This window comes from Oncorhynchus gorbuscha, linkage group LG13 (assembly GCF_021184085.1).
Source record: "Oncorhynchus gorbuscha isolate QuinsamMale2020 ecotype Even-year linkage group LG13, OgorEven_v1.0, whole genome shotgun sequence".
Lineage (NCBI taxonomy): Eukaryota > Metazoa > Chordata > Actinopteri > Salmoniformes > Salmonidae > Oncorhynchus > Oncorhynchus gorbuscha.
This window is the reverse complement of record NC_060185.1, coordinates 65,120,517-65,140,309: the sequence shown is the minus strand read 5'-3', so window position 1 is coordinate 65,140,309 and position 19,793 is coordinate 65,120,517. Positions and strand designations below refer to the sequence as shown.

The following is a 19,793-nucleotide window of genomic DNA, read 5'->3' as shown; positions in this document are numbered from 1 at the left end:
CGGTACATCCGAACATCACACCTGCGGGACAGGTACAGGATGGCAACAACAACTGCCCGAGTTACTCCAGGAACGCACAATCCCTCCATCAGTGCTCAGACTGTCCGCAATAGGTTGAGAGAGGCTGGACTGAGGGCTCAGCAGGTCCTCACCAGACGTCACAACGCCTATGGGCACAAACCCACTGTTGCTGGACCAGACAGGACTGGCAAAAGTGCACTTCACTGACGAGTCATGGTTTTGTCTCACCAGGGGTGATGGTCGGATTCACGTTCATCGTTGAAGGAATGAGCGTTACACCGAGGCCTGTACTCTGGAGCGGGATCGATTTGGAGGTGGAGGGTCCATCATGGTCTGGGGCGGTGTGTCACAGCATCATCGGACTGAGCTTGTTGTCATTGCAGGCAATCTCAATGTTGTGCGTTACAGGGAAGACATCCACCTCCCTCATGTGGTACCCTTCCTGCAGGCTCATCCTGACATAACCCTCCAGCATGACAATGCCACCAGCCATACTGCTCGTTCTGTGTGTGATTTCTTGCAAGACAGGAATGTCAGTGTTCTGCCATGGCCAGCGAAGGGCCCGGATCTCAATCCCATTGAGCACGTCTGGGACCTGTTGGATCAGAGGGTGAGGGCTAGGGCCATCCCCCCAGAAATGTCTGGGAACTTGCAGGTGCCTTGGTGGAAGAGTAGGGTATCATCTCAAAGCAAAAACTGGCCAATCTGGTGCAGTCCATGAGGAGGAGATGTACTGCAGTACTTAATGCAGCTGGTGGCCACACCAGATACTGACAGTTACTTTTGATTTTGACCCCCCCATTGTTCAGGGACACATTATTCCATTTCTGTCTGTCACGTCTATGGAACTTGTTCAGTTTATGTCTCAGTTGTTGAATCTTGTTATGTTCATACAAATATGTGCACATGTTAAGTTTGCTGAAAATAAAAGCAGTTGACAGTGAGATAATTTTTTTTTGCTGAGTTTAGTATTCTTCCAAACAAAGATCTCTACATATATTTCATGATGTTGTGTATCCCTCGAAATAATCAGAATTCATGTAAACATAACAGATTGGAAAGCATATCTTGTTCAAAAAACGTATGCCGTGGGTGACGGTGTCCTGTGAAAGTGGGTGACGGTGTCCTGTGACAGTGGGTGATGGTGCTGGTAGGTAAAGTTTAATTCATGGAATGGGGGTGTGGTGTATTGTATATCTTCAATGTATGCCTACATTCAGATATAAAGCTCTCTCTTCAATATCACTTACCCTTATATTTCTTGACCAGTTGTCTGGGACAGGGATGTTGTTTTCGATGTACCAATTTATAGGCAAGTTTTCTGCATTTGAAGCTACTAAGGCCATGAAACTGGTCCTCAAGATTCTTCATATGTTTTGCAAGCTCAGACACCATGTCATCAGATAAGACCTTGTGTGCCTCTGCTACTCTATCAGAGCCTCTCACACAGGTACATGTTAATTTTCTTTGATATCAAAGTACCTTTTCAGTGTCATTCAGTATATTTTCTCATCCCTTGCTGCTGCTCGAATGGACTTCTTCCCTTCTCTCACTTCATTGGCTGCTCTCTCAAGAACCTCAAGGGGGGGCTAGACCCCTGCTTTTTTATTTTTTTATTTTTTACATTTGTATACATACAGTGCCTTGAAAAAGTATTCATCCCCCCCCTTGATGTGTTTCCTATTTTGTTGCATTGCAACCTGTAATTTAAATGGAGGGAGAGTGCCACCCACCAAGACTCACGGACAAGGCAAGGAGGGCATTAATCAGAGAGGCAACAAAGAGACCAAAGATAACCCTGAAGGAGCTGCAAAGCTCCACAGTGGAGATTGGAGTATCTGTCCATAGGACCACTTTAAGCCGTACACTCCATAGAGCTGGGCTTTACAGAAGAGTGGCCATAAAAAAGCTGTGCTTAAAGAAACAATAAGCAAACTCATTTGGTGTTCACATATGGAAGAAGGTATTCTGGTCAGATGAGACAAAAATGTTGCTTTTTGGCTATAAAGGAAAGTGCTGTGTCTGGTGCAAACCCAGCACCTCTTATCACCCTGAGAACACCGTCCCCACAGTGAAGCATGGTGGTGGCAGCATCATGCTGTGAGGATGTTTTTCATCTGCATGGACTGGGAAACTGGTCAGAATTGAAGGAATGATGGATGGTGCACTTTATATGCACGAAACATTGCAAAAATACTGTTCATATTACTTATAGTGGCCATTGGCTCAACTTAACCCAAGGCAAACATTTGGACTATATTAGCCACATAGCTACAAGGATGCACTTTCATGATAGGTTTAAGACCTCATATTGTATCTTTGGAGACCCCAACTAATGTATAAAACAATCTTAAAATGATCTACTTTGGTTTAGATACAAGCATCATTAACCTATTACCCAATAAATTCATTAGAGAATTTTTGAAAATAATCTTTATTTTTTGTCCTAACTTCCATGTGGTTTCAACCTTCAGACTCCATAAAATGATGACTTCTCCCTAAATATTTGGTCATATAATTACTTTATGTATAACCTCCTAGAAAAAGGGATGACTCAATTTACCCCACACTCCCATACAATCATATCAGATGCCAATGTGGATAAAGGCCTATACCTGTAAATCCATTCCTTTGTTGCACACGGTTTATCACATGTTCAATTGGTTGGATAATGAGTGTCAATAGGCATATCATATAGGATTAGTCTATACTTTTTAAATAAATGAATTAACAAGCAAAAGATACAATGCATGTAGGAATCCATAGGTCTACACATTTGATTGACAAAGTGTAAGCTTCATTAAGGTTTTTGAAATCATTCATTTCCAGACAATTAATTTTGGGGGTCAGAATATTCAAAAACAGAAAAGTATTAGATTAAACTAAATCATTTAAATATGATATTCTTGAATTAGTCATATTCTTGTTTTGAATGTGACTTGACAAACTGAATAAAACGCTTGAATATGAAACCGACTCATACACAGAAAAGGTTTCCGTCAGGTTTCTGCTTAGTTATTGCTGCTGTTAGGAAGTAAGATACTTAAAGAAGGGATTGAGTCCATTTGGATGTAATTCCTTACTCCTTATAACACACACACAGACACACACACACACACACACACACACACACACACACACACACACACACAAACACACACACACACACACACACACACACACACACACACACACACACACACACACACACACACACACACACACACACACACACACACACACACACACACACACACACACACACACACACACACACACACACACACACACCAATCTATTATGCAAAACCATTCCAGTCAGTTCAATTATGAGTTTGTCTGAGACCTTGGTTCTTGGCATTCCAGCACACTCCCTCTGTCCAACACAATTACAGCAGAGCTATGGAGCAAGCAGGCAGGTCTATACTGATGCAAAGCACCCTGGGATAGGCCACCCTGGACACCAAGAGAGCCAGAGTGTTGGCTGTCCCGCTGGCCTTCCCACACTCCCTGTGGGATTTGATCCACAGCTCAGCAAAGCGGCCTGGATTAACCCCACACACCTTTGTGGAGGGAAATAATATCCAGACCTCCCTGCATTCACTGAAAGTCCAAAATAATAACACACACAGACACACACACACACACACACACACACACACACAAACACACACACACACACACACACACACACACACACACACACACACACACACACACACACACACACACACACACACACACAACACACACACACACACACACACACACACACACACACACACACACACACACACACACACACCTCTATTATTTCCAGTCGTCCACTATCTTCCATGTCTTAAATCACTCTAGTGTGCCAGCGGCCGCCCGTCATCTAATCACCCTCTCCAAGTCATTTCTTTGCAATTCTAGTGTGCCAGCAGCTTTTCTAATCCTCCCGTCATTTCGGCCATGTCAGAGGTGTTTGCACTGAGCCGGAGTCAGAGAGAATGGTGGTTCTGTGCCATCTGTCAAAATGTGCTAGATCAGTCAGTTGGTATGTGATCCCCCGAGCGGAGCGGCTTCCAGCCCTCATAGTTTGTTTGATAACCGGAGAGGGTTCAGTTCTGTGGTACTTTTCCATTAGGATAGCAAGGCCCTACAGGAAACATGCAAGTGTTATCAATGTTTTGCTGTTGTATTTGGCTGTATTGCTTGCCAATGTTTTCCATTAATTGGTGTAACCTTCTAGATCACACTTCCTATGATCTGTATTGCTTCTCCTCAGGACACTTATAACACGGCTAATCCTGATTTCGTTCTGAAATGAGTTATTGGAAAACCATATACAGAACATGTAGCTAAGTAGCCAAACCCTGATCTATTGATTGGGTGTGAGTGTTCTGGCAGTGAGAACATCGGTGGTGTGCTGTTGGCCACCGTCAGCCCCGGCTAACCTCTTCCTAAATATTTGGGCACATTACATTTGGGGTATAGTTTCCTAGAAACAAGGGGTGGCTCAAGTAGCCACTTGTCTGAACTTACCCCACTTTCCCCTATAGCCTCATGGTTAAAACTCTAATTGTTATCTTGTATGGTCAGTCCTTGCATCGATAGCTCCGTCTATGGATTTGAGAGTGGTTACGTTTCCCCAACCCCATCCCTCAGCTTTTTACCCAAACAGCGGAGGGGGTGACGCTTTGTTATTGTTTGAACTGCAGATTGTCCCTTTAAGATGGTAGTGTAGAGCGTAGTATAGGCTGCGTCGGAGATGGCACCCTATTCCCTGTACAGTGCACTACGATGCAGTACTAGGTGCACCCTATTCCCTGCATAGTGCACTACGATGCAGTACTAGGTGCACCCTATTCCCTGCATAGTGCACTACTTTTTAAAATATGAATAGGGTGCCATTGGTGAGGCAGCCTGGGTGTAGTACTCCTTCTTACTGGGGTGTAGTACTCCATGATGGGGTAGTGGAGCTTCTTTCCCTTGGCGGTGTTTCCTGTGAGGAAGCACGTCTGGCAGATGTCCACGTTGAATTGTTTAAGACTGCGGTACCTGTCAGGACAGATCAGCAGAACGGAAGACCATGTCACAGTCAGTAACATTAGAGTGGTCTTAGCAATAGCTCTATCCTCAACCTAGATGGGTTTGTTTTTGCGTGTGCATATAGTATGTGTGTCACACATGCACCTTTATCAAGCTCCGGTAGAGGTACAAACGACCCACCTGAATCCCTTGATGGGGCACTGTTTACAGATGTAACACTTGGCCTGGTGCTTGGCGGACTCGGCCACAGCCACACGCTGCAGAACAGCTAGCCACACTACAGATTGAGGCTCCAGACTCATCCACTCCAGGAAGTGCGACACCTCGATGGCTAGCTTACCTGGGGCCTACGGGAGGAAGAACATAGGAAACATCATACCAGAGTAACTTTTGTTTGTTTGTTCTCCTGTTTGTTTGTCTGTTAAAATGCTATTATCTAGTACAGGTATGCAGTACAATTGACTTACCACTACATCAAATTGCCTGTATTTACATACTGTAGGCTACTTATTACAAGGTAATGGCATATTCACTGAAAATGACCCTTGAAGAAGTCGAATATAAACTGCTGCAGAAAGCACAAATGGAGAAAGAGGAAGTTGATAGCGGCCAGTGAGCGCGATGACTTTGTCAGAGGACCTGTTGCGGTTCTAACGTTCCAAAGCCATTCCGGAATTCCAGAGACGTGCAGAAAAATGGGATGAAAAATTCAGGCTAATAAAGGAGAATTCGTAATGTGTAAAATTCTCATTAAGTGTGCATCAGAGATGCATTAAAACGTTGATTTCCCTGGAGTATCGTCCTGGCTCCGCCAAAGCAGCGTAATTAATGTGTGAGTGTGTGTGTGTGTATCATGGCCGAGGAGGCGTGCTGGATCGAGAGTTCTCCAGGGGAACGAGGCTCCTCTCCTCACTGCTCTTTTCTCTGCCCTGCTCATCTCTCCTCGACTCTCGTCTCTGCTTTATGGTTCAGTAGCCAGCTCTGATTGTGGGAGGACAAATGTTTCAGCATACTGAACCCACTGAGTACACTGAACACCGCAAAGTATATATTGATTAAAATAATAATCAAATCAAAGCATATATAGATTATTCTGGCCACATCAAAACTTAGCAAACACACTGACTACACAAAGCAACAACACAGAGAAAACACGCTCTCCATCACAGGGAACAACAGGCTGGTCTCTCTATACACACAGACCACGGAGGGCCACAGCATTTCATGCCTACTGTAGGGTAACTCTCTCCTCTCTGATCCTCCGTCCTCCATGTAGAGCCAAACCCATCTGCCCCTCTGTCATCAATGACTCCACTCCGCCTCTCCGCCCACAACAGGTGCCAGCTCGTGTCATCAGCTCACTTTCACTTCATTACCATGCCAACGTGATAAATTGTCACTACACTGATAATTCAGGCTGCTCATAAAAGAGTTGACAGAGCAAATGGTGAAATGAAGGGATTTAAATCACCCCAAGTTGATATCAGAAGTATGGATGGGAATAGAGCGAGATTTAATTGAGGATTCGCTGTTAAAAAGGGAAGAATTAAGGGTTTTAGAATGGTTTTAAAAAGGCCACCTCCCAAAAACCTGGTCCCCGCTCGTCCCAAATCTATAATTAGTTTCTCTCCTGAGCTAAATGCCACGAGGCGGGATTCCAAAAATGTGAAACCCCATATATGAGAGTGGAAATGAAAATGCCCTCAGCAACAGCAGTGGAATGGGAGGAAAGAGTTGTTCACAGTTCTTCATTGCCTCCATCTTGCAATGGCAAAACGTTAAAATGATGTTAAGGTATATTCCATATGGTTCCACCTACACAAGTCTTTATTAATAATGATGTTAAGGTAACTCCATATGGTTCCACCTACACAAGTCTTTATTAATAATTATGTTAAGGTATACTCCATATGGTTCCACCTACACAAGTCTTTATTAATAATTATGTTAAGGTATACTCCATATGGTTCCACCTACACAAGTCTTTATTAATAATTATGTTAAGGTATACTCCATATGGTTCCACCTACACAAGTCTTTATTAATAATTATGTTAAGGTATACTCCATATGGTTCCACCTACACAAGTCTTTATTAATAATTATGTTAAGGTATACTCCATATGGTTCCACCTACACAAGTCTTTATTAATAATGATATTAAGGTATATTCCATATGGTTCCACCTACACAAGTCTTTATTAATAATTATGTTAATGGTTATACTCTTTATTAATAATATGGTTCCACCTACACAAGTCTTTATTAATAATGATGTTAAGGTATATTCCATATGGTTCCACCTACACAAGTCTTTATTAATAATTATGTTAAGGTACTCCATATGGTTCCACCTACACAAGTCTTTATTAATAATTATGTTAAGGTATATTCCATATGGTTCCACCTACACAAGTCTTTATTAATAATGATGTTAAGGTATATTCCATATGGTTCCACCTACACAAGTCTTTATTAATAATTACGTTAAGGTATATTACATATGGTTCCACCTACACAAGTCTTTATTAATAATGATGTTAAGGTATATTCCATATGGTTCCACCTACACAAGTCTTTATTAATAATTATGTTAAGGTACTCCATATGGTTCCACCTACACAAGTCTTTATTAATAATGATGTTAAGGTATACTCCATATGGTTCCACCTACACAAGTCTTTATTAATAATGATGTTAAGTCTTTATTAATATTCCATATGGTTCCACCTACACAAGTCTTTATTAATAATTATGTTAATGATGTTACTCCATATGGTTCCACCTACACAAGTCTTTATTAATAATTATGTTAAGGTATATTCCATATGGTTCCACCTACACAAGTCTTTATTAATAATGATGTTAAGGTATATTCCATATGGTTCCACCTACACAAGTCTTTATTAATAATTACGTTAAGGGTATATGGTTTAGTCATATGGTTCCACCTACACAAGTCTTTATTAATAATGATGTTAAGGTATATTCCATATGGTTCCACCTACACAAGTCTTTATTAATAATTACGTTAAGGTACTCCATATGGTTCCACCTACACAAGTCTTTATTAATAATTACGTTAAGGTATATTCCATATGGTTCCACCTACACAAGTCTTTATTAATAATTATGTTAAGGTATATTCCATATGGTTCCACCTACACAAGTCTTTATTAATAATGATGTTAAGGTATATTCCATATGGTTCCACCTACACAAGTCTTTATTAATAATTACGTTAAGGTATATTACATATGGTTCCACCTACACAAGTCTTTATTAATAATGATGTTAAGGTATATTCCATATGGTTCCACCTACACAAGTCTTTATTAATAATTACAAGTCTTTATTAATAATTATGTTAAGGTATATTCCATATGGTTCCACCTACACAATATGTTAAGGTATATTCCATATGGGTCTTTATTAATAATTATGTTAAGGTATTCCATATGGTTCCACCTACACAAGTCTTTATTAATAATTATGTTAAGGTATATTCCATATGGTTCCACCTACACAAGTCTTTATTAATAATGATGTTAAGGTATATTCCATATGGTTCCACAAGTCTTTATTAATAATGATGTTAAGGTATATTCCATATGGTTCCACCTACACAAGTCTTTATTAATAATGATGTTAAGGTATATTCCATATGGTTCCACCTACACAAGTCTTTATTAATAATTATGTTAAGGTATATTACATATGGTTCCACCTACACAAGTCTTTATTAATAATTACGTTAAGGTATACTCCATATGGTTCCACCTACACAAGTCTTTATTAGTAATTATGTTAAGGTATACTCCATATGGTTCCACCTACACAAGTCTTTATTAATAATTACGTTAAGGTATATTACATATGGTTCCACCTACACAAGTCTTTATTAATAATTATGTTAAGGTAGCTCCATATGGTTCCACCTACACAAGTCTTTATTAATAATTACGTTAAGGTATACTCCATATGGTTCCACCTACACAAGTCTTTATTAATAATTACGTTAAGGTATACTCCATATGGTTCCACCTACACAAGTCTTTATTAATAATTATGTTAAGGTATACTCCATATGGTTCCACCTACACAAGTCTTTATTAATAATTATGTTAAGGTATACTCCATATGGTTCCACCTACACAAGTCTTTATTAATAATTACGTTAAGGTATATTACATATGGTTCCACCTACACAAGTCTTTATTAATAATTATGTTAAGGTATACTCCATATGGTTCCACCTACACAAGTCTTTATTAATAATGATGTTAAGGTATACTCCATATGGTTCCACCTACACAAGTCTTTATCAATAATGATGTTAAGGTATACTCCATATGGTTCCACCTACACAAGTCTTTATTAATAATGATGTTAAGGTATACTCCATATGGTTCCACCTACACAAGTCTTTATTAATAATTACGTTAAGGTAAATTACATATGGTTCCACCTACACAAGTCTTTATTAATAATTATGTTAAGGTACTCCATATGGTTCCACCTACACAAGTCTTTATTAATAATGATGTTAAGGTATATTACATATGGTTCCACCTACACAAGTCTTTATTAATAATTATGTTAAGGTATATTACATATGGTTCCACCTACACAAGTCTTTATTAATAATGATGTTAAGGTATACTCCATATGGTTCCACCTACACAAGTCTTTATTAATAATTATGTTAAGGTATACTCCATATGGTTCCACCTACACAAGTCTTTATTAATAATTACGTTAAGGTATACTCCATATGGTTCCACCTACACAAGTATTTTGAACCAGATTAATTTCATTAAAGTCCTTAGAGGGTGACTGCACTTCCTGATTTGGCCTTTGTTTTGAAGATTGCTCATTAAGAAATGCTAGCGGCTAGTCAAACGAGAGTTGTCTTGGGGGTGTGGTTTGATGTGGATGTGCTATGTTCGCATATCGTACCCTGACAGGTACTGTTATTTGTCCCACATGAGTCACCGTAGCCCTGTCTAATCCCTGTCTAAGCCGGGAACTAAGCTATATGGAAATGTCTTAAGATGGTCATAGTATGGATCTTTTAGCAATTTTTTTCAATATCTAAAAAAATTATAATATTAGATTTTAAAAACAACGTTTATCCTTACTGCTATTAGCCCTTACAAACGCATTGAATAACAGATTGACTACATGGAACAACAGATAGTCCCCCAAATTGTTTCAAAATGAGGTTTGTACTGAAGTGTCTGTCCTTTCTCTGAGAGATATAATAAAGACCAGGAAACATTTTTTAAAATATATGTATATTTTTTTTACATGTATTTAATCCCTTTTTTTTGACACTAAACAGTCTCAATACAGCATATACTTCCATTCATTCCTTCAACTGCTACCTTCAGAGGTGTCTTGTCAAGTTTGTGGGCATCCTAGAGCAAAACTACCGACAGTACCAGTCAAACGTTTAGACACACCTACTCATTCAAAGGTTTTTCTTTATTTTTACTATTTTCTACATTGCAAAATAATAGTGAAGACATCAAAACTATGAAATAACACATATGGAATTATGTTGAAACCAAAAAAGTGTTAAACAAATCAAAATACTTTTAATAGTTTAGATTATTCAAAGTAGCCACCCTTTGCCTTGATGACAGCTTTGCACACTCTCTCAACCAGCTTCATGAGGTAGGCAATTTCAATTAACAAGTACCTTGTTAAAAGTACATTTTATGTGTTTGATCCAATTAGTTGTGTTATGACATGATAGTGGTGGTATACAGAAGATAGCCCTGTTTGGTAAAATACCAAGTCCATATTATGGCAAGAAAAGCTCAAATAAGCAAAGAGAAACGACAAGCCATTTCAAGAACTTTTAAAGTTTCTTCAAGTCCAGTCGCAAAAACCATCAAGCGCTATGATGAAACTGGCTCTCATGAGGACCGCCATAGGAAAGGAAGACCAGAAGATAAGTTCATTAAAGTTCATTAAAGTTAATAAATGCTTCACAGAGTTCAAGAGTTCAAGTAACAGACATCTCAACATCAACTGTTCAGAGGAGACTACGTGAATCAGACCGTCATGGTCGAATTGCGTCAAAGAAACCACTACTAAAAGGACACTGCAGCCAACGTGAGTAAAACATTTAAATGTGTTAACCCTCGCAAGGCTGCCAGCCCAGACGACATCCCGAGCCGCGTCCAGAGAGCATGCGCAGACCACCTGGCTGGTGTGTTTACGGACATATTCAATCAATCCCTGTCCCAGTCTGCTGTTCCAACATGCTTCAAGAGGGCCACCATTGTTCCTGTTCCCAAGAAAGCGAAGGTAACTGAGCTAAATGACTATCCCCCCCATAGCACTCACTTCCATCATCATGAAGTGCTTTGAGAGACTGGTCAAGGATCATATCACCTCCACCCTACCTGACACCCTAGACCCACTCCAATTTGCTTACCGCCCCAATAGGTCCACAGGCGACGCAATCGCAACCACACTGCACACGGCCCTAACCCATCTGGACAAAAGGAATACCTATGTGAGAATGCTGTTCATCGACTACAGCTCAGCATTTAAAACCATAGTACCCACATAGACCCCGGGTCTCGACCCCGCCCTGTGCAATTGGGTCCTGGACTTTCTGACGGGCCCCCCCCAAGTGGTGAGGGTAGGAAACAATATCTCCACCCCGCTGATCCTCAACACTGGGGCCCAACAATGGTGTGTTCTCAGCCCTCTCCTGTACTCCCTGTTCACTCACGACTGCGTGGGCATGCACGCCTCCAACTCAATCCTCAAGTTTGCAGACGACACTACAGTGGTAGGCTTGATTACCAACAATGACGAGACGGCCTACAGGGAGGAGGTGAGGGCCCTCAGAGTATGGTGTCAGAACAAAACCTCACACTCAACGTCAACAAAACAAAGGAGATGATCGTGGACTTCAGGAAACAGCAGAGGGAGCACCCTCCTGTCAACATCGACGGGACAGTGGTGGAGAAGGTGGAAAGTTTTAAGTTCCTCGGTGTACACATCACGGACAAACTGAAAAGGTCCACCCACACAGACCGCGTGGTGAAGAAAGCGTAATAGCGCCTCATCAACCTCAGGAGGCTGAATAAATTTGGCTTGTACGGCAACTGCTCTGCCCACAACCGTAAGGCTCTCCAGAGGGTAGTGAGGTCTATACAACGCATCACTGGGGGCAAACTACCTGCCCTCCAGGACACCTACACCACCCGATGTCACAGGAAGGCCAAAAAGGTCATCAAGGACGACAACCACCCGAGCCACTGCCTGTTCACCCCGCTATCATCCAGAAGGCGAGGTCAGTACAGGTGCATCCAAGCTGGGACCGAGAGACTGAAAAACAGCTTCTATCTCAAGGCCATCAGACTGTTAAACAGCCATCACTAACATTGAGTGGCTGCTGCCGAAATACTGACTCAAATCTCTAGCCACTTTAATAATACAAAATGGGATGTAATAAATGTATCACTAGTCCATTTAAACAATGCCACTTTATATAATGTTTACATACCTTACATTACTCATCTCATATGTATATACTGTACTCTATATCATCTACTGCATCTTGCCTATGCTGTTCAGCCATAGCTCATTCATATATTTATATGTACATATTGTTATTCATTCCTGTGTATAAGGTAGTTGTTGTGAAATTGTCCGATTACTTGTTAGATATTAGTGCATGGTCGGAACTAGAAGCACAAGCATTTCACTACACTCGCACTAACATCTGCTAATCATGTGTGTGTGACCAATAAAATTTGATTTGATTTGAATAAGAAGAAGAGACTTGCTTGGGCCAAGAAACACAAGCAATGGACATTAAACCAGTGGAAATCTGTCCTTTGGTCTGATGAGTCCAAATTGGAGATTTTTGTGTCCAACCTCCGTGTCTTTGTGAGATGCAGAGTAGATGAATGGATGTCCTCCACATTTGTGGTTCCCACTGTGAAGCATAGAGGGGCGTGCTTTGCTGGTGACACTGTCTTTGATTTATTTACAATTCAAGGCACACTTAACCAGTATGGCTACCACAGCATTCTGCTGCGATACTCCATCCCATAGTGGAACTATCATTTGCTTTCATCAGGACAATGGCCCAACACACCTCCAGGCTGTATAAGGGTTATTTTAGCAAGAAGCAGAGTGATGGAGTGCTGCATCAGATGACCTGGCCTCCACAATCACCTAATCTTCAACCCAATTGAGATGGTTTGGGATGAGATGGACCACAGAGTGAAGGAAAAGCAGTCAACAAGTGCTCAGCATATGTGGGAACTCCTTCAAGACTGTTGGAAAAGCATTCCAGGTGAAGCTGGTTGAGAGAATGCCAAGAGTGTGCAAAGCTGTCATTGAGGCAAAGGGTGGCTACTGAAGAATCTCATATATACAATATATTTGGATTTATTTAACCATTTTTGGGTTACTACATGATTCCATATGTGTTATTTCATAGTTTTGATATCTTCACTATTATTCTACAATGTAGAAAATAGTAAAAATAAAGAAAAACCCTGGAATGAGTAGGTATCCAATCTCTTGACTGGTACTGTATGTAAGTTGTTGTCTGTTCTCACCTCGAACTTTGCTCTATATAGGCAATCGTGCAGTTTATCAATGACGGCCCACTTTAATGCTAGATATTGTATCTCATGGGCAGGGTAATTACAGTCAGACAGGGATAAACTTTGGCTAATGAATGCAACTGGATGCAGATGTTGATCCTTGTCTTCTTGGTACAGTACACCACCTAACCCTTCACCGCTTGCATCAACATGTAGTACATATTGCCAGAAACAAGTCTCTCACCGTTGCTGCTTGCTATAGACCACCCTCTGCTCCCAGCTGTGCCCTGGACACCATATGTGAATTGATTGCCCCCCCATCTATCTTCAGAGCTCGTGCTGCTAGGTGACCTTTACTGTGACATGCTTAACACCCCGGCCAGCCTACAGTCTAAGCTTGATGCCCTCAACCTCACACAAATTATCAATGAACCTACCAGGTACAACCCCAAATCCGTAAACACGGGCACCCTCATAGATATCATCCTAACCAACTTGCTCTCCAAATACACCTCTGTTGTTTTCAACCAAGATCTCAGCAATCACTGCCTCATTGCCTGCATCCGTAATGGGTCTGCGGTCAAACGACCACCCCTCATCACTGTCAAACGCTCCCATTTCGAATCCCACCATACCTTCTCCACTATGCAATCTGGTTTCAGAGCTGGTCATGGGTGCACCTCAGCCACGCTCAAGGTCCTAAACAATATCATAACCGCCATCGATAAGAGACATTACTGTGCAGCCGTATTCATCGACCTGGCCAAGGCTTTCGAATCTGTCAATCACCACATTCTTATTGGCAGACTCAACAGCCTTGGTTTCTCAAATGATTGCCTCACCTGGTTCACCTACTACTTCTCTGATAGACTTCAGTGTGTCAAATCGGAGGGCCTGTTGTCTGGACCTCTGGTAAGTCTCTATGGGGGTGCTACAGGGTTTAATTCCCGGGCCGACTCTCTTCTCTGTATACATCAATGATGTCGCTCTTGACACCATTCTGTATACTTCTGGCCCTTCTTTGGACACTGTGTTAACTAACCTCCAGACTAGCTTCAATGCCATATAACTCCCCTTCCGTTGCCTCCAACTGCTCTTAAATGCAAGTAAAACTAAATGCATGCTCTTCAATCGATCGCTGCCCGCAACTGCCCGCCCGTCCAACATCACTACTCTGGACGATGCTGACTTAGAATATGTGGACAACTACAAATACCTAGGTGTCTGGTTAGGCTGTAAACTCTCCTTCTAGACTCACATTAAGCATCTCCAATCCAAAATTAAGTCTAGAATTGGCTTCCTATTTCACAACAAAGCATTCTTCACTCATGCTGCCAAACATACCCTTGTAAAACTGACCATCCTACCGATGCTCGACTTCGGCGATGTCATTTGCAAAATAGCCTCCAACACTCTACTCAACAAACTGGATGCAGTCTATCACAGTGCCATCCGTTTTTGTCACCAAAGCCCCATATACTACCCACCATTGCGACCTGTACGCTCTCGTTGGCTGGCCCTCGCTTCATACTCGTCGCCAAACTCACTGGCTCCAGGTCATCTACAAGTCTCTGCTAGATAAAGCCCCGCCTTATCTCAGCTCACTAGTCACCATAGCAGCACCCACCCATAGCATGCGGTCCAGCAGGTATATCTCACTTGTCACCCCCAAAGCCAATTCCTCTTTGGCCGCCATTCCTTCCAGTTCTCTGCTGCCAATGACTGGAACAAACTGCAAAACTCACTGAAGCTGGAGACTCATATCTCCCTCCCTAGTTTTAAGCATCAGCTCACAGATCACTGCACCTGTATATAGTCCATCTGTAAATAGCCCATCCAACTACCTCATCCCCATACTGTATTTATTTATTTATCTTGCTCCTTTGCACCCCAATATCTCTACTTGCACATTCATCTTCTGCACATCAATCACTCCAGTGTTTAATTGGTATATTCTAATTACTTCACCACCATGGCCTATTTATTGCCTTACCACCCTTATCTTACCTCATTTGCACAAACTGTATATATTATTTTCTACTGTTCTATTGACTATGTGTTTGTTTATTCCATGTGAAACTCTGTGTTGTTGTATTGGTCGAACTGCTTTGCTTTATTCTTGGCCAGGTCGCAGTTGTAAATGAGAATTTGTTCTGAACTAGCCTACCTGGTTAAATAAAGGTTAAATAAATAAAATATTGCTGTTGAGGGTTTGCAAAAGCCAGCACCGGAGCTTTAGTGAGGCTTTCCTTCAGATCACAAAGGCCATTTCACATTTCTCACCCCATTTAGATCTGAAGGGTTCTTGATGTACACATTGTCTGTTCTTTCCTTGGGATTTCCTCCTTTCTTGGCTGAGGGAAGGTAACCATGCAGGAGTTGGTTCAAAGGGTAACTCAATTTTGAGTAGCCTTTCACAAATCTTCTATAATACCCACAGAATCTGAGAAAAGAACGCAGAGTGTCTGGTCTCAGCCATGTGGTTACTGCTTCGATCTTCGATGGACCTGTACCCTCTCCATCCTGGGATACTATGCGTCCCACACAGTTACATTTACATTACATTTAAGTCATTTAGCAGACGCTCTTATCCAGAGCGACTTACAAATTGGTGCATTCACCTTATGTCATCCAGTGGAACAGTCACTTTACAATAGTGCATCTAAATCTTAAAGGGGGGGGGGGGGTGAGGGGGATTACTTATCCTATCCTAGATATTCATTAAAGAGGTGGGGTTTCAGGTGTCTCCGGAAGGTGGTGATTGACTCCGCTGTCCTGGCGTCGTGAGGGAGTTTGTTCCACCATTGGGGGACCAGAGCAGCGAACAGTTTTGACTGGGCTGAGCGGGAGCTGTACTTCCTCAGTGGTAGGGAGGCGAGCAGGCCAGAGGTGGATGAACGCAGTGCCCTTGTTTGGGTGTAGGGCCTGATCAGAGCCTGGAGGTACTGAGGTGCCGTTCCCCTCACAGCTCCGTAGGCAAGCACCATGGTCTTGTAGCGGATGCGAGCTTCAACTGGAAGCCAGTGGAGAGAGCGGAGGAGCGGGGTGACGTGAGAGAACTTGGGAAGGTTGAACACCAGACGGGCTGCGGCGTTCTGGATGAGTTGTAGGGGTTTAATGGCACAGGCAGGGAGCCCAGCCAACAGCGAGTTGCAGTAATCCAGACGGGACATGACAAGTGCCTGGATTAGTTAGTTGACTGACGTTCGGCAGAATTGACAATTGTCCAAAGACAACTTCAGTCCTCCTTCTTTCAAGTGATCCAACACTTTGAGAAGCCTCTCTTCGTGTTATTCCAGTGTCTTTCTGAACACTATCAGGTCGTCTAAGTACACTAGAACTTCGAGCAGGTTCATGTCCCCCAACGGTCTGTTCCATTAACACGTTGAAAAGTTGCTGGTGCTCCTGACAACCCTGCGGCATCCTCTCAAACTGATAGAATACCAGCCGGGCCTATGAAAGCGGTCTTCTCTTTGTCAACTTCACTCAACAGAATTGACTAATATCCACTTCTGAGATCCAACATGCTGAGCCATTTGCTTCCATTCAAACTGGTCAGGGCATCTTCAATTTGTGGTTCGGTGTATTGGTCAGGAACTGTGCGTCTGTTGAGCGTTATGTAGTCCACACACATCCCATATGGTTCCGTTCTTCTTCCTCACCACTACAATTGGCGACGACATAGGGCCTTCTCAACGGAAAGATGATTTCAGTGTCTTTCAGGTTCTTCAGATGTTTCCTTACATCTTCCACATCAGCTGGGGACAGCCGTCGAGACCTCTCCCTAAACAGTGTGTCATCAGGGACTCGAATGGTATGGCGAGTACTCTTGGAACAATCAACGCCCAACTCATGAGTTGAGAAAACATATTTTTCTTTGCAACATCTTGTAAGTTAACCTCCTCTTCCATTCTTCAGATAAAGGTGAGTCACAGAAGTTGAATTAAGAAGACGTCAGCTTCTCAGGTAAGTTGCGCTTCCTCCCCTCAGTGGCAGCAGGAACAGGAGCTACATCTACAGGAAACAGGGAAGCAATGGTCATGCCACATTGTACGGTTATCTCCCTTGATGATACATCCCTGACTGCAACTGTTATTCTTCTAGATGACACAACCATAGACATCTGAATTTCAGATCTCACAAGAAGTTCTTCTGGAAACCGGGAAACTTCTGGACACTGGGATTCTTCAGGCCTATCCACCAAAATGGGAACATGGTGATCCAGGAAACTTCGGGAATCCCGGTGACTCTTGCTAGTCCACCAGGTGGCAATAGTACAGGTTTTGTCCTCATCAGTTGGGATCATAATCTTCTCATAACTTTGATAACAGGATAAGTGTTTGTCAGCCTTCTAAACAAACCAACAAACCAACACAAGTGCTTCTATGATCTCCGTTACACCTACTACTGATCGTGAAAACTCCAACTTCAAAGACAAATAGCCATCATCTGGGTAATGCTCTGAGCTAAGACCCCAAATCTCCAAGTGTCCAATGAGCCTTAATGGCAGATGTGTCAAGTACTTGTTAAAAAAGGATCTGTAGAGTAGGGTAACCTGAGACCCAATATCTAGTAAAGCTTTAGCATAGATGCCTTCAATCTGTACAGGAACAACAGCACTAGGTCTCACTAAGCCGGTAGGTAGCATGTCTGTTGCTTCTTCACGTTTCTTGTTGCACTTGGTGGAACGTATCTTCACCGGGACGTCAGGTCGCTCCTTTTCTGGGTCACGCTGTAGTTTTCCTCTGACCGTTTCTGGCTTGTGAGACGCTAGTTGACTTTCCTCTGATTTTCTACGCCCTCACAGTCTCATTTTAAGTGTCCATCCTCTCCACATTTATAGCAGAAGATACCAAGTTGGCCTTCATCTTCACTCAGCGTAAAACACCACAGCTACTCACGGTTTCGTAGAAACCCCCTGAAACCAACAGTTCCAAGGCCGTTGCCTATTTATAATCCAATTGGCAGAAATTGCCCTGCATGCATCCGGAATGTCCAGCATCAACGAAGCCATCAAATTCCCTCAGACCAAGCCGTCCTCTTCAGCTCCCGATCCGACGAATCCAAGCGAGCTCCCGAAGCGTCTAGAATCTTCGTTAATCCAGCCAAGCAGAAATTAAAACCAATTCAGGAAAAAAATATTTTAGTACACAACATGTTATTTTTCCCTCCACAAGAGCATCTCTCCCCCTTTCTTTCTCTCCTCGGCAACAATGGAGAAACCTGTGAAGCCCTCTGCACACCACCTATAGTGCATCTTGATAGTTCCAAACCGAGCATGCACCCATCGCATGAACAGAAACTATAGTTCTAAATAAATGATTTAGCAGGGCATTACAATAGGATGCCGCCTTTCCAACAAGTCAGTTCATCAAATTTCTGCCCTGCTAGTGATTCCCCGGTCAACTGTAAGTGCTGTTATTGTGAAGTGGAAACGTCACAGAGCAACAACGGCTCAGTGGAAAACCTTCCCAGAAGAGTGTTATAGGTTGTTATAGCAGCCTCCATAGCAAGGGGAAACCAACTCCATAATAATGCCCGTGATTTTGGAATGAGATGTTCGACGAGCACGTGTCCACATACATTTTGTTCATGTAGTGCATCTAATTGTGCTCTTTCCCCTGAAGGAATTAATGAAAACGTATGTAATTGAACTCAATTGAATTTAGGTAATTCCTAGCCTGTGTTACCATGGTATCCTTAACCAGTGTATGGTGAGGTTATAAGTGTGTGTGTGTGTGTGTGTGTGTGTGTGTGTGTGTGTGTGTGTGTGTGTGTGTGTGTGTGTGTGTGCGTGCGTGCGTGCGTGCGTGCGTGCGTGCGTGCGAGCGTGCGTGTGTGTGTGCTTCTATTTGTGCGCTCATGCACGTGCGTGTCTGTCTGTCTGTGTGTGTGTGTGTGTGTGTGTGTGTGGTCTCACCATGCGGAAGCAGCTGCGTACACTGGGCTCCACATTGCTCCCTCCGAAGGCGGCCACCTCTCCCAGCTGTCGCGGGATCTGGATGGCTTCATAAAGCAGCATAGTGAGGTGACGCTGATCGGTCAGACCCCCTGGACCAGACACCTGCCTGAACAAGTCTGATGAAACACAGAGGGTTAATAAAACGTGTGTGTGTTTGTGCACAAGATTGTTCTGTACACCTGTGTGACTATGT

The 19,793-nt window shown here is 42.5% G+C and overlaps 1 protein-coding gene across 1 annotated transcript in view; it reads right to left on the bottom strand.

Annotated features, from left to right (window-relative positions):
* Positions 1 to 19,793, bottom strand: part of drp2 (dystrophin related protein 2) — a 270,718-nt gene that overhangs the window by 30,373 nt on the left and 220,552 nt on the right. Inside the window, exons 15-17 of the mRNA XM_046296549.1 lie at positions 19,559 to 19,716; positions 5,235 to 5,401; positions 4,952 to 5,063 (exon numbers count right to left, since the gene is read on the bottom strand). Of these exons, the coding sequence (XP_046152505.1) occupies positions 4,952 to 5,063; positions 5,235 to 5,401; positions 19,559 to 19,716 (437 nt within the window). The remainder of the gene's footprint in view (positions 1 to 4,951; positions 5,064 to 5,234; positions 5,402 to 19,558; positions 19,717 to 19,793) is intronic.